This window comes from Alligator mississippiensis, chromosome 11 (genome assembly GCF_030867095.1).
Source record: "Alligator mississippiensis isolate rAllMis1 chromosome 11, rAllMis1, whole genome shotgun sequence".
Taxonomy (NCBI): Eukaryota; Metazoa; Chordata; order Crocodylia; family Alligatoridae; genus Alligator; species Alligator mississippiensis.
Window position 1 is genome coordinate 14,646,259 of NC_081834.1, and position 13,251 is coordinate 14,659,509.

The window sequence follows — 13,251 nt, forward strand, 5'->3', positions numbered from 1 at the left end:
AGCAAGTGTCAGCAGCTGAAGGAAATCTTTGGGAACCAGTAAGAAAGGAAATACTGGACTATGTGTATACTCCCCTCAACTACTTATTTCACGTGCCATTTGGGGCCACCAGGGCCTATGCACCATTTCATTCAAGTGGAGCATTCCTGCAACCAATACCTCGTGCATTGCTGATTGTTACAGTGGTTCCCTCTGCTTGGGATGAGGCTGTGTACTAGATGCCTGGCCTGAGTTTTCTTGCCTGAGAGGTTGCAGTTGTATTCTTTTTAGTGCTCATATCTTGCATTAGGAAGATATGAAGCAATGTAACTTCTAGTGTTCTCTCTCTCTCTCTCTCTCTCTCAGGTCCAGGCAGATATTCATGCCTGCTATAATTCTGCCGCTAATGAGGCCTTTTGCCTTGAAATCCTGGGCAGCCTGAAACGATGCTTGAGTCAGCAAGCTGATGTCCGGCTCATGCTGTATGAGGTAAAGTGGGCTTTTTAATATTCTCTAGAATGAAGAGCTTGCTGCTGTGTAGCTGGTCTGATCCAGCCAGGTCAATAGTGACTGAATGTTATCAGTGATCACTGTCTGCAGCTTGTTGGGGGGCCATGGGAAGAGATACCTGGTTTGACTTGGGTCCTTTGTGGGATAGCTACCCACATTCTGGAGCTCTAATTTGCTTTAATCCTTTCATTTTTTGAAAATCTCTCTCTTGTGCTTGATGTGACCCTTGTTAGTAAGAATGTGCTGGAGCAAGCTTGGCTAGCTACTGGCCTGTACTCCACTTGTTGTGGAGGGCATATAGCCTATCTCTGTCTGAGAAGCATGGTACACTGATGGGGTGGCATGCTTGACTCCTGGTTGGGAGAGACTGAAATCTATGAGTTGGATTCTGGGCATTATGTCGCTGAAGCTAAAATGATCCAGTCTGGGTGTGGACAACACTCAGGAATTTTTTATGCTCTCTCCTTACCAAATGTTTTACTTGACACTAAGCACAATTTCAAGACACTGTGAGGAATTGGAAACCAATTAAGTGAAGTTCATTTTTTATTTTGTGCCTCACATCTGTTTATATATGTGGATTGTTTCCTTCTCTTTTTGATCTTTGCTGACTTGTCCCTTTCTTCCTTACCTTCAGGGTTTCTATGATGTCCTCCGAAGAAATTCACAGCTGGGGAACTCCATAATGGAAACACTGTTGTCTCAGGTAAATCTATTTGGGGAGCAACAGAAGGCTGGCAGAGGAGGACATTTGGGAGCTAAAAATGTTGATACCGCGTGTAGCAGAGGGGAGCCCAGCTTAATTTGCAAGTGAGATTTAAGTTCAATGTTAGAAAATCTAGAATTATAGTAGATCGCTGGAACAGATGATTTAGCGTTGTTCCGACCTTCCCATCATTGTGGCCTTTAAGAACAAGGTAGGCAGACATCTGTCAGGGATGGTCTAGGTGTCTTGATGCATCTCAGGGAAGAGGTATGAGCTCTTAAGACTCCTTCTAGTCCTACCTTTCCATGGTTTTTTGAAGCAGGCTTCCCAAGGAAGATGTCTTCTGTGCTTCTTGATTCTGTTCCTTAGCATTGTATAGTGGTTGCTCTGCAGTTCTTTCCCACAGATGTCTACTTACATAATTGTAACTGCTGTCCAGGTCCCTGTAGGATCCAGGAGGATTAACTCATTCCCTGACTATTGCTTATGGCACCATGTCACAACCACATCTTTCTAACTGATGAGACATCATTTATTCTCTTTAATCTTCTGAAGAGGTCACTGATGACAGTGTCCAGCATACCCAGCCCTGCCAGTCCAGAGGCAGAGAATGGACCTGAATTGAGCCTGTGTAGCTGTGAGGCAGTAGGGGGCAATCAGTGGCTGCCAGATGCTATAGACTTCGTTATGAAGCCCCACCCCTCTCCAGTGTCTCCCCTGTGTGGCATCTGTCCATCTCCATAGTGATGTTGGCGGTGCTCCAAGCTTACTTCTTTTCTGTTAAGCACCTGATTTTCAGCAAAGGTTTTCAGTTTTTTGGCTCAGTGTCACACTCCTAATGAACTACACACTACACTCAGCCCTTAACCAAGTGCCATAGTGTGTGCAACAGAAGTACTCCTGTCATGGCCCTGTCAGATTCTAACAAATCTGTGAATTCTGGTAGATATTTGTCATCTACAATCTCAGGCAGGACATGAGAAGAAGACCAAGTGCCCTCCCTCTTTTCTCACCCAAATCAGGGGGCTGTATGCCTCAGTATCACTGACCGTGCTTGCACTTCTTTAGAGGTGCAGAATTACTGGGGCAATTATTTACTTGCTGACCCTGAAGGTGGATGACATTGTAAATCTCTCTCTCTCGCTGGTTGCCACCTGTCAGCTTTCGAGGGGTAAAATGCTGGTGTTGCTGGATGTAGGAAACCAAAGGAATGGTGAGTGCCAGTTAGTCAAATTGCTTTGTTTTCTGGGTACTGAACTCCCATCCTGGTTTAGGTATATATGAGCTGCCAAGAATGGGACTCTCATATACACAAGTCATGCTAATGGCTCTGTTTCATGGTCCCTCTTACCATAGTCACAAAGTTCCTCCTAGTCTTTAAGGTGATGTGCCTGAATACCTGTGCTCCATTTTACAGATGAGGAACAAAGACACTAAGTGGCTGGTTTGCTTTTGTTCTTTGTCTCATCACAGATAAAGCGCTATTATGAGCCACAGCCAGACCTGCTGCCCCCACTCAAACTTGAGGGATGCATCGTGGCTCAAGAAGACCAAATCTTCCTGCAGGAACCACTGGTAAGTTATGGATTGGGATACTACTCTTTCAAGCTCATTTTCCTTCAGCTTTTTGATTTGCTCGTGTGACTCATGTAATCCCTGCTTTCTCATCAGTCCCATTCCTGGAAAGTAGGAGGCTGGGACTGGGAATTTAAAACCAGTTCTGCCATGATGTGGGGCAAGTGATTTCTCTTCTGCCTTGGTTTCCCCATTGATAAAATAGGGATAAAATGCAGGATCTTACAGCCCTTTATTCCTTAATATTTGTACAGTGATTTGGGGGAAGCTGAATGGAAGATGCTTCTACATACAGTATGGTTCTGCATCCCTACCAAGCATTTCCTTAGAGCTCAGCACCAGCTAGAAAGGAAGTGTATGGTGAGGAATGCATCCATTTCTTCCCTTCTGACTTCTTCAGCCTGCATCTTCCTCAGTCATTCCCTACTAGTTTGAGGGCAGGTTGGAGCCTGTGAATACTGACAGAATTTCAAAGGGGACAGATTCAGATCCAGCCTTTAACTCTAACTTTTTTGGAAGATGCTTACACTCAATGTTGAAGGAGTCTGACTAGGAAGTGCAGAAACCTTGCACCGGTGAGGCACCCCTTCTTAAGGCCTACCTGTGCTGCCTATTCCCATAGTAATTCAGGTAGGGGTTGAAAAGTGAGTTGTCACAGTGATGGGACCTACCTGAATAGCATGATACAGGATTATTAGCACTGCAGGTACAAGCTGAGGTTAGTTTGTGTTGGAGTTTTAAGAACATACTGCACTGTAAGCAGCTTGGACATGGGGTTATGGGAAGCCTGTACTGTGTGTGAGAGAGAGAGAGAAACTCAAATTCACTTAGGTCACAGACATCTGAAGAACAGTATCATGGCCTTGAAACATTAATGTCAGCCTGTTGCTGTGGGTCCTGTTGTTCTTGCACCCATTGCCTCTCCACAGCTAGAGCTATACTGTCTGAGCTCTTGTTAGCAGAATGAATTGCAGGAACCCTTATTACTGCCTCTCCCAGGCCCATCTGCTTAGCTGCATCCAGCACTGTCTAGCCTGGTGTAAGAACACCATGCACATGTGTCCAGGACCTGTGGAGGAAGATGAGGAGGAGGAAGAGGAGGACAGTGTAGGATTCCTGGAAAATCTTGAGGAGATTCTGGACTCTATCACACGGCGGATGATCAAGAGTGAACTGGAGGACTTTGAGCTGGTAATTCCTAGCAGGGATCTTCCCAGGAGGGCCAGGCATGGAAAGACTGAATTCCTGTGGGGTTTGGAAGAGTCTAACAATTTCTTCCCATGGTCTCCTAGGATAAATCAGCGGACTTTTCCCAGTCTTCTGGTGTTGGTGTGAAGAACAACATCTATGCAATACTGGTGATGGGAGTCTGTGAGGTCCTGATTGAGTACAACTTTAGCATAGGGAATTTTAGGTAAGGTGTCAAATCCTACCCTTTATAACACCACATGCCCCCTACTCTAGCACACAGAAATTCTTTAGCTCTTCAGAGCGGGTAGGGGATACAGACCGTTCACAGTCAGTGGCTCTGGTCTTTTTCTTGCAACACTGAAACACCAGGCAACATTCTCCTACCCTCTCTGTACATGAGTGCTCATTGACTTCTAACCTTAGGGAACATCTTGGTTTTGAGTGTTGTGATGATAAAATGAGGGAGGTGGCCAAACTAGCATGGTGTGATGAGGACCCAGGATGCTTGTGGGGAGGATAAGGAGACATCAGTTGTCATGGATAGACTGTGTAGAAAGCCTCTTTCCTGAATGAATGACTGAAACTTGATAAAAAGAGCCTTCCTACCCAGTTATCAGTTATTTATAACTCTCTATTGCAGCAAGAACAAGTTTGAAGAGGTTCTAGGTCTGTTTCAATGTTACAACAAGCTCTTTGAGATCCTGAAGGAAAAAGCTGGGAAGAATAAGTCTGCCTTGCTCAATAAAACCCCACGAAGCTTCCTGTCCATGAGCTTTGTATCCACTCTGCTCACAGCTTTGTTCAGGTGGGTGTGGCTGTAACTTGTCAACTCTTCCATGGGGTTCATATGCTGCCAGCTTTCTGTGCAGTCCACACTACACGCACCAGAGCTAGGCTGTCTTACTGCTATGTAAGGAGCATATTAAGGCAACACAAGCAGTTCAAAGAGACCAGCAGGGTGTTGGCCAGAGCTGTGTAAGCTGGTCATCTCCAGCCCTGTGACTGTCCTGTGTACCTGTCTGCTTTAACTCCCACAGCTCCACCAGAGCTTCTTACTCTTGACATGGAGTCTCTGCTTTTCCAGGCTCAGATCACACCTTACCCCTAGTAGTACCCTGGACCCTCAATCCAAACATGAGGCAGTCCTTGCTATTCTAGTTCTGGGCTTCTGCTGAACAGATCCAGCTCCTGGTACCCAACTACAAATTTTACTGTAGTTGAAAAAGCTGCCAGAATGTTAACCTTTGACTACTGACTCCGTGACCCAAATGAAGAACTGGCCTATCTTCTTCCTCCTTAAAGATTCTGCTCCTGTTTTGCAGTCAGGATAGAGACTTACTTTATTTAGTTAATGGAAGCTCTTTGTCTGAAGCAAAATGATATGGCAACCTGAAGCAAGACAGTTCTGTAGATACTCAGTTGGATCTTACCCAGGGTCCTGTTTATGACTTGACTCAAAGCCAAGCTCTGGTGTTCCAAGCATGTATCATTAAGGTGGATTCCTAACCCTATGCCTGGAGTTGTTGATTAAAGACACTGATGTGTCTTTTCAGGGACAGTGCCCAGAGCCATGAGGAGAGCCTGGCAGTGCTGCGCTCCAGCAGTGAGTTCACGCGTTATGCTGTGAGCGTTGCGCTGCAGAAGGTGCAACAGCTGGAGGAGACGGGGCAAACGGATGGACCCGATGGGCAGAACCCTGAGAAGATGTTCCAGAACCTCTGCAAGATCACTCAGTGAGTCCCTGTGCGCCCTCAAGACCATACTGCTGGCCTGCAAGTACTGGGACGTTAATAAATGCTCACGTTCAATTTTGAAAAAGAAATGGAATCTGTGGCTGTTTGAGACCAGCAATTAGTGCTGAATGGTAGTTGCCTTTCTAAGTTCCTGGGAAATCTGAGCTGCAGACAACTTAACTGCTCCATCTGAGCGAATGACAGGGCAGCTCGTGTAGATAGAGCTGTGAAAGAATCATTCATAACCCTAACTTTCAGCCTCCTTCTGGAATGTGGTCTGTCACTCAAGAATGGCTCTAGGCTAGATTTGCTTAGGCCATTGGGAGGCAATTTAGATAATTCCACTCTAGTTGCCCTTCTTTCAAGTCTTCTTAATAGTGCAAGTCTTTCACTTCTGGCAATATTTTAGAGATTAAAGCCATGGTCTTGAATCTGTCTCATTCCTTAGGTGCGCAGTGCTAGAGAACAGATGGCCATATAGTAACACTGTGATTAGTAGGTATCACTTTTATATTGTGTCACACAGGGAGAAGGAAGAATGAAATAATCAAGTTGGTCAAACAGAAAGAAAACAGTAGGTAGGCAGCCTGCACAAAATGAATTCTCTCTCTGCAGTGACTCTCCTTCCTCTGCCTTCACTTTTTGAGAGGCACAAAAAGATGTGAAAAGTCGATCCAGCTAGTTTAAGCCTGTGCTTGGCTCTTCCCGAGGCAAATGCAGTGCTGCCAACCATGCCAAGACAAGTGTTACTAATGCCCTGCCCCTTCTTACAGGGTCCTGTTGTGGCGATACACCTCCATCCCAACTGCAGTCGAAGAGTCTGGCAAGAAGAAGGGCAAGAGCATCTCACTGCTGTGCTTGGAGGGTTTGCTGAAGATATTTAATTCAGTGCAGCAGCTTTACAGACCCAAGATGCCCCAGTTCTTAAGGGCCTTGGGTAGGTGCTCTAGCTGTAATGAAATGGGGCGGCTGGGGTGGTTGGGTTCTCACTGATGGGCTGTGTATTCTCAGGAGAGGGATTTGTTCCGTGCCAATTCAGTATCAGCCCCAGGTCACTTGTCTTGGAGCTCCACTCAACATTGCTTGCCTGAGGCTACTCCCAGAGATGTGAAGGCTCTGTAGATGCAAGTAAATCCATTGGCAGAGCCTGGTTGGAAGGCTTGACACAGCTTGTCTCTGGGTACAACCTGCTTCCAGCCATTATTTCTGTTCTCTGCAGCTCCACAGCCCATTTTGCTTCCTGCCATATTTAGGAATAATTGTTGTTTTGGGAAGGGGGTTGTGTGTGTGGCTGCAGTGTGCCTCGGGTTTCTCCCTTGGCACTTGATTTGTTGCCACCTCTTGTTCTGTCTCTGCCAGATGTTACTAATGACGAGGGAGAAGAAGTGGAAATCAATGTCACAGAGAAAGCTGCCTTCCAGATCCGACAGTTTCAGGTAAGCAGCCAGAACATTGTGTGGCATGGTGGGTTTGGGTTGTCCCCAAACACCAGTTAACTCGTGGCAGCCTCTGGATGCTTTGCCTGAGCTGCCAGTTTGCTGCTGCTTGAACAAGATAATGTCCTGCCACTGGCTTGCTCAGTGATTCACTAGCCTTCCCGGAGAATTTCTTGCCCATTATGAAAGCTTCTGTGGGTTTATTGCAGAGCTCCACTGCACTGAGTGCATCTGTAGATTGCTGCATCCCTTCCCCAGTTGATCAGCGTGGTACATTAGAAAGCAGGGATAAGGGCCCAAGGCAATGTGCACGCTTCTGTGAGTGATTTGAGAGGACCTTGCCATAGTGCAGACTGGCTCTTGTTTAAGAGCTTGTAGTAGAAACCAGTGCTCGCAAGTGACATCTTTAGAGAGATCTTGCTAATAAATTCTGCTGCCTGAATGTTGGTGCCGCCAGTGCTTCTGCCTGCCCTGGTCCCTTGGCCTTTGCCTGACTGCATGCTCATGGTTTTTCTTCTTCCCTCCTCCTTGCATTAAGAGGTCTCTGGTGAACCAGCTCGGCAGTGCGGAAGATGACTTCAACAGCAAAGAAGCCCTGTCACTTGTGACTCTTCTCTCCACTTTGTCCAAGCTCTTGGAGCCCTCTTCTTCACAGGTACTCAGCAGAGGTGAAAGCAGATGTGGGGAGCATGTAGCTATGGCATTGGCATGGGGTGGGTGGGGTAAGGTTAGCGGCTCAGATGGACACCTGACTCCAAGATGGTTTGGAAATGCTCATCCCTTCTGTACTGGCAAACAGAGCAAGCACTGTCTGTGTAGCAGGTCTCCAGACTGTTATACTGAATGCCTTCAGGAAAGGCAGATTCAACCCTACCTAAAAGTGAGGGATCGTTAGCACTGGTTGTTGCCCTACGTAGCCCAGGCAGGTGTTGTACAAGCTCTCTTGGTACCTCAGCTAACTGCTTTGTATTACTTGTATTGTGATAGCACCTACTGCCCCATTGTGCCAGCACTGGACAAATACCTAACAGAGAATCCCTCCCCCCTACCCCATCCTCCTGCTGAGACCATCCTGACCTCCCTTTACAGCCCTGCCAGTGCATCAGTTGTGATTTGCAGCTCTGCCCTTTCTGCACCCTCCCTCACACCTCAAGTGTGAACTGCTGTATCCCTGCGAGCTGCCCTTCTGAGCAGTAACTGTTGGTTAAGTAAAGCAGTGCTTGTACTTCCATATGAGTACAGATCCAAGTCAAATTATGACCAGTCTGACCCCAACTCTCAAAGCGTGGGGAGGGAAGAGAAGGGGGAAGTGCTTGCCGTCTCTCATACACACTTGCAACATTAAAGGGCTTGAATAGGGGTGCCCAAAATTTTGCCTAGCCAATGGATACACTGAAAGTTTGTCAGGAACCAGTAGATCTCATTTACCTCAAATTAAATGGAGGAGATTATAAGGGGCCATGACTGAGAGGGAGTACAGACAATTATGTGTCATGAACTGTCTCGATCCCAGCATCTGCCAGTAAAACTCCACATGCAACACTTGAGTGTCTTCCTGTTAGGAGGTATCTGTGTCCTGGAGGGTTGGCTGCTGCTGTGCTGAGAGCATCGCACTTGGGCTGATGTTCAGTTTAGTTCTGCCATTTAATGCAGTGTGTTAATGCGTGTCAACTTTGGCTTCATGTGGAACCTTTTTCTCTTTGTGTAGTTCGTACAGTTTTTCTCCTGGACCGTCAAAATTTGCAAAGAAAGCAACCTGGGTGAGTAGGACTTGTGGGGTCACTGCAGAGTTTCCCTCCTCCGCATCCCTAGCTGCCCAGAACTGCATTGTACTTTGTAGAGGTGGTCATTCTCAGCCTCGCTGTCCCTGCTCATGGTCATTTAACTGCTTGGTGATGATGGCAAGCAGCCCCTCAAAGTGCACAGCACACCTCTCCTAGTCACAGTAAAATGGGCAGTGGTATCTCATTGCCCCTTTACATGCTGGACTGGGGGAGGGGAAGTGTGTCCTGTTTGGAATACTTCACACCTGGAACATCTTCATCTGACTTGCTGTAAGCTAAGGGGGATGGGTAGCAGAGAAGTTGGGTCATAGCTAAGGCTGTTTGTGGAATGCTGTCTGCAGATTTCTTGCTTTTCAAGCTCCTCCTTCATAGCCGCAGCATTTTGATAAGGTTTAATGCAGCCCAAGCTGCACCTCTTCTGGAAACATAGCACAGGGAAATGCACAGGATAGCTGGCATTCGTGACTAGTCAGTGACCACAGCTTCCTCCCTTCCCACACAGAGGATGCCCCTTGCTGTAAGGCCCTGCTGACCTTGCTCTTCAACCTTCACATTCTCTACAAGAGCCCTGTCAGCCTGCTGCGTGAGCTAGCCCAGGATATCCACTCTCGCCTTGGGGACATAGATCAGGTATAGCCCACAGGTGCAGTCCCCAGTGCCTTCTGGTGTTGCTGAGGTGTCATTGGAGCATGTCAGGAAAAAGCCCTCTTTGGTATTGATTGTTGAAGTCTCTCTCTTTCTCTGCAGGACATAGAAGTGGAGGATCGGTCCCATTTTGCCATTGTGAACTCCAAGACAGCAGCCCCTACTGCCTGCGTGAGTTGGAACTGAGTGTCAGAGTTTGGCACAAAGCTCTGAGTGAGTTGAGCTGTGCCAAGAAACCCACTTTGTCCCCTTCTTTCTTTCCATCTTAGCTGCTGGTCCTGGCTCAAGCAGAGAAGGTCCTTGAAGAGGTTGATTGGCTGATCAAGAAACTTAACCATTTGGGATCAGAGACTTCTGGTAACAAACTCGCCCTTTGTTTTGCTTTGATCCCTGAAAGAAAGAAGAGAGTGCAAGGAAACGCCTCACAGTTTTGAACCACCATCTCACTGCTATTCTTTGGTGGCAGTAAAGGTGCCTTGTGTGTGCTGGTCCCAGGACAGAACTGGAAGGGATAGCAATATGCTTTTTAAACAGTCCTTACGTTATTCAACCTGTTCTACCTGCCTGCATGCACACACACACGCACACCCACCTGGCTTTGCTTCTCTTGTGTCTCGTGAAGATGGGAGCATGTATCTCACTATCCTCAGTATTGTTAGGGACTGGGTGTCCGTGTCATGCCAGGCTGCATGCATGTTCAGGAGAGGGCTGACTGCTTGATGTGGGGGGGCAGGGTAGGATGGAGGGACTGAACATGTGCACTGTGGGATGGTGGAAGAGTTACTGTGCACTCGCTGCCTAGGCCAGATTGCACTTTAGTTCAGAGAAGGGCAGAGGTGGGGACTCTTAAGTCCATTTATAACAACCTTTGCACCCATTTGGTTTTCCTATTGTCTGTGGGAGTGCTGGTGTGTGCTTAGGTGCCAGTTTCTCTCTTTAGAAGACTCTTCTCAGGCATCAAACCAGATCCAGTCCCTGGAGAAGGCCATAATCCTGCAGCTGGGGACACTGCTGACTGCTTATCACGAGCTGGTACAGACAGCCCTCCCTGCAGGGAGCTGCGTGGACACTCTGCTGAGAAGCCTCAACAAGACCTACACTATCCTCACCTCCCTTGTCAAACACGTGAGTGCTCCTGCTCTGGGGGAGGGGGAAGCATGTAAATCACTTTCCTAGTCCCCCACAAGTTCACAAGGACTCCTGGCAGCTGACAGAGGCTTCTCTGGGATCTGGGGCTATCAGCATGATCCACTCACCACCTGAGAGTTCCCACCCTCCTCTGGTAGCTGGCCTGCCCAGGAGCTCTCAGGTCGCTAGGTGATGACAGTGGTGGAAGTGGCAGAGATGAAGGGGAGCCTCCTTCGTGCTGCCGTGTCCTGTTTTTGGCTAGGGAGCCCCTTCAGGCTGCTTTCACCTAAATTCCCCCTCCTAATGCTCAGTGGACTAAGCATTCCCCCTCCCAGTGCTCAAACTGCCCTCACCTGGAATGAGGGGGTGAGGAGGATGAAGGGGAGCGTCTGGGAGAGACTCACTCTTGTGACTTCTTTGCAGTATCTCCAAGTTTGCCGCAGTGCCCCAGGCACGATTCCAGGGAGGCTAGAGAAGCTGGTGAGTGTCAGCCTCTTGTGGTTGTTGGGGGAAGAGTGTACTCGCAGTGCATGCAGTAACCTCAACATCTCTTCTCCTGCCTAGGTGAAGCTCTCGGGTTCCCATTTGACTCCACAGTGTTACTCCTTCATTACCTACGTACAGGTAGGAGAGCTGTATATCAGGCTTAGGACGCACTGGTAGAGTTGTAGGGGTGGGAAGCTTACTTGGTGCTAATGGCCTGTTTTTGTAAGCTTCTGAAGCTGTCAGATTTAAAATGAAAGTGGCTTTCTGCAACTTTCTGGTTTTGGCAATCCCAGGATTCTTCTTCCTGAATCAAAGCCCATCTGTCACTTGGGGAGCTGACAGCCAGCTGGAGAGAGGGAAGACTCCTCTGCTCTCAGGTGACTACAATCTGTTCTTGCCAGCCCTGTGATGCTGGGTCTGCATTTCTCCCTTCAGAACATCCATAGTGAAAGCCTAAGTTTTGCAGAAGAGAAGAAGAAGAAGAAGAGAGAGGATGAAAGTGCTGTAGTTGCCACAGTCATGGTGAGGCTGCATTATGCTCTGTTAGGGTTGCCTTAGCTGTGGTAGGAACAGCAGCGTGGTCAGTTCTTGTGGTGGTCTCCCAAAACTTGTGATATTTGATGGCATCTTAAAGTCCAGCTCTCTTACGGGGGGGTAAATGCATCAGGACCTCGGCTTTCATTGAAGTAAAAGTAAAGTTTCCAGCCCTCCTCGCTGGAGAGAAGTGACCCTACTGCATCCTATAAACACAAGGACTGAAGTCAATAGCAACCAAATGTGGGTTCGCTCTTGGTACCAAACTGATCTTTGATCACTTGGAGATGCTGATACTGAACAGAAAACTGCTAGCTTGCTAGAACTGGCTCTAGGCTGCTGAAGGGTTTTTTAAATTTATTAGTAAGTTGAGAAGGGTAGGACACTTGATTCAACTAAAACCCACCATGTGGGAAAGTGGGAGGGAGCTGGAGTGTTAGCTGCTGGTGTAAAGCTGCTAAAGTCCTGGCCCCACAGGGCCCTTAGTGACTTGTGCTCTCAGCTGTCACCGCATCAGACCCTACCCCATAACATTAAGTGAGCAAATACTGCGATGGCTAAAAGCAGGCGGGACAGAGGACAGAAGCCTTCCTTGCTGAACCTGAATGTGCAGAAGCATTGCCAAGAAAGGAAGATTCTCCTAGAGTGGGATGCTGCCTCCTTGCTGGGGACCAGGGAGCAGGGGCACAGACAAAACAACCTAGGCAGGAATGCACCAAGATGCTTGGGAGTGTGGTTCTGACAGGAGGGTACTGTATGGGCTCCTGGCATGGCACAGCTGCCAGAGCTGCCTCTCCAGCAGGTCGTGGGCAGGCAGAGGCAGCTCACAAATGGCTTCTGGGCCAGAAAGCTTATAACCAGTGCTGTGCAGCAGGGCACTGGTGAAGCACTGCCCAGGGTCTGTGTGTGCCCTGGGCAGGGAAAACCAAGGTCTTTGGAATGTATTTGCTACAACTGCCAATTGCTTATACTTAAGTTTAAAATCTCTTCTGCCCTGGTCTTTGGAGCCCAGCTGGTAGTTTGAGGACTCTATGAACGTGTGCACTGGGGAATTGATGCCCTGGGTGTTTGATACTGTATGATGCTTACTGTGAGGCACTTCACCGCTCACTTCCAGGCCCTCCCATTTCTCCCTGCAGGCCAAGGTGCTTCGGGAAAGCAAGCCGATCCCAAACCTCATCTTTGCCATCGAGCAGTATGAGAAGTTTCTCATCCATCTCTCCAAAAAGGCAAAGGTAATCAATCAGCTCTGCTGTGATCAGAGGGCAGGGGGCAGCAGCATTAATGCTCAGTGAGTGCTGTTATCCCTCTACTTGCTACTGGATAGTGACTCTGATTTTAAAATGTTAAGTCAGCCATCCCTGGAGAGAATAAACCATGATGGGGACCTTCTCCCAAACTCCAGCCACAGGCAGAGAAGGGCAGACTCGCCTAAATCTTGGCCATCTTGCACTTTCTTATTGAGTGCATGCTGCAGCTGTCCCTGGTGACTTCAAGAGCAGCTCATCCAGGGTGCCACACAGCATTTGGCAATGCAAGGCTTT

General features: G+C 48.0%; 1 protein-coding gene across 2 annotated transcripts in view; it reads left to right on the forward strand.

Annotated features, from left to right (window-relative positions):
- Positions 1-13,251, forward strand: part of FANCI (FA complementation group I) — a 28,361-nt gene that overhangs the window by 12,786 nt on the left and 2,324 nt on the right. Inside the window, exons 16-34 of one of the 2 annotated variants that reach the window (XR_009455555.1) lie at positions 346-468; positions 1,127-1,195; positions 2,669-2,770; positions 3,770-3,961; positions 4,063-4,184; positions 4,602-4,766; positions 5,515-5,694; positions 6,468-6,631; positions 7,054-7,130; positions 7,669-7,785; positions 8,839-8,890; positions 9,417-9,544; positions 9,662-9,730; positions 9,829-9,916; positions 10,500-10,684; positions 11,111-11,167; positions 11,252-11,311; positions 11,467-11,550; positions 12,847-12,929. Coding sequence is in view for 1 of the 2 variants with exons in the window: in XM_014605930.3 (XP_014461416.2) it covers positions 346-468; positions 1,127-1,195; positions 2,669-2,770; positions 3,770-3,961; positions 4,063-4,184; positions 4,602-4,766; positions 5,515-5,694; positions 6,468-6,631; positions 7,054-7,130; positions 7,669-7,785; positions 8,839-8,890; positions 9,417-9,544; positions 9,662-9,730; positions 9,829-9,916; positions 10,500-10,684; positions 11,111-11,167; positions 11,252-11,311; positions 11,609-11,695; positions 12,847-12,942 (2,133 nt within the window). In the remaining variant the exon portion in view is untranslated. Of the gene's footprint in view, positions 1-345; positions 469-1,126; positions 1,196-2,668; positions 2,771-3,769; positions 3,962-4,062; positions 4,185-4,601; positions 4,767-5,514; positions 5,695-6,467; positions 6,632-7,053; positions 7,131-7,668; positions 7,786-8,838; positions 8,891-9,416; positions 9,545-9,661; positions 9,731-9,828; positions 9,917-10,499; positions 10,685-11,110; positions 11,168-11,251; positions 11,312-11,466; positions 11,551-11,608; positions 11,696-12,846; positions 12,943-13,251 lie in introns of those variants that run through there. The other variant, XM_014605930.3, reaches the window with a different exon arrangement.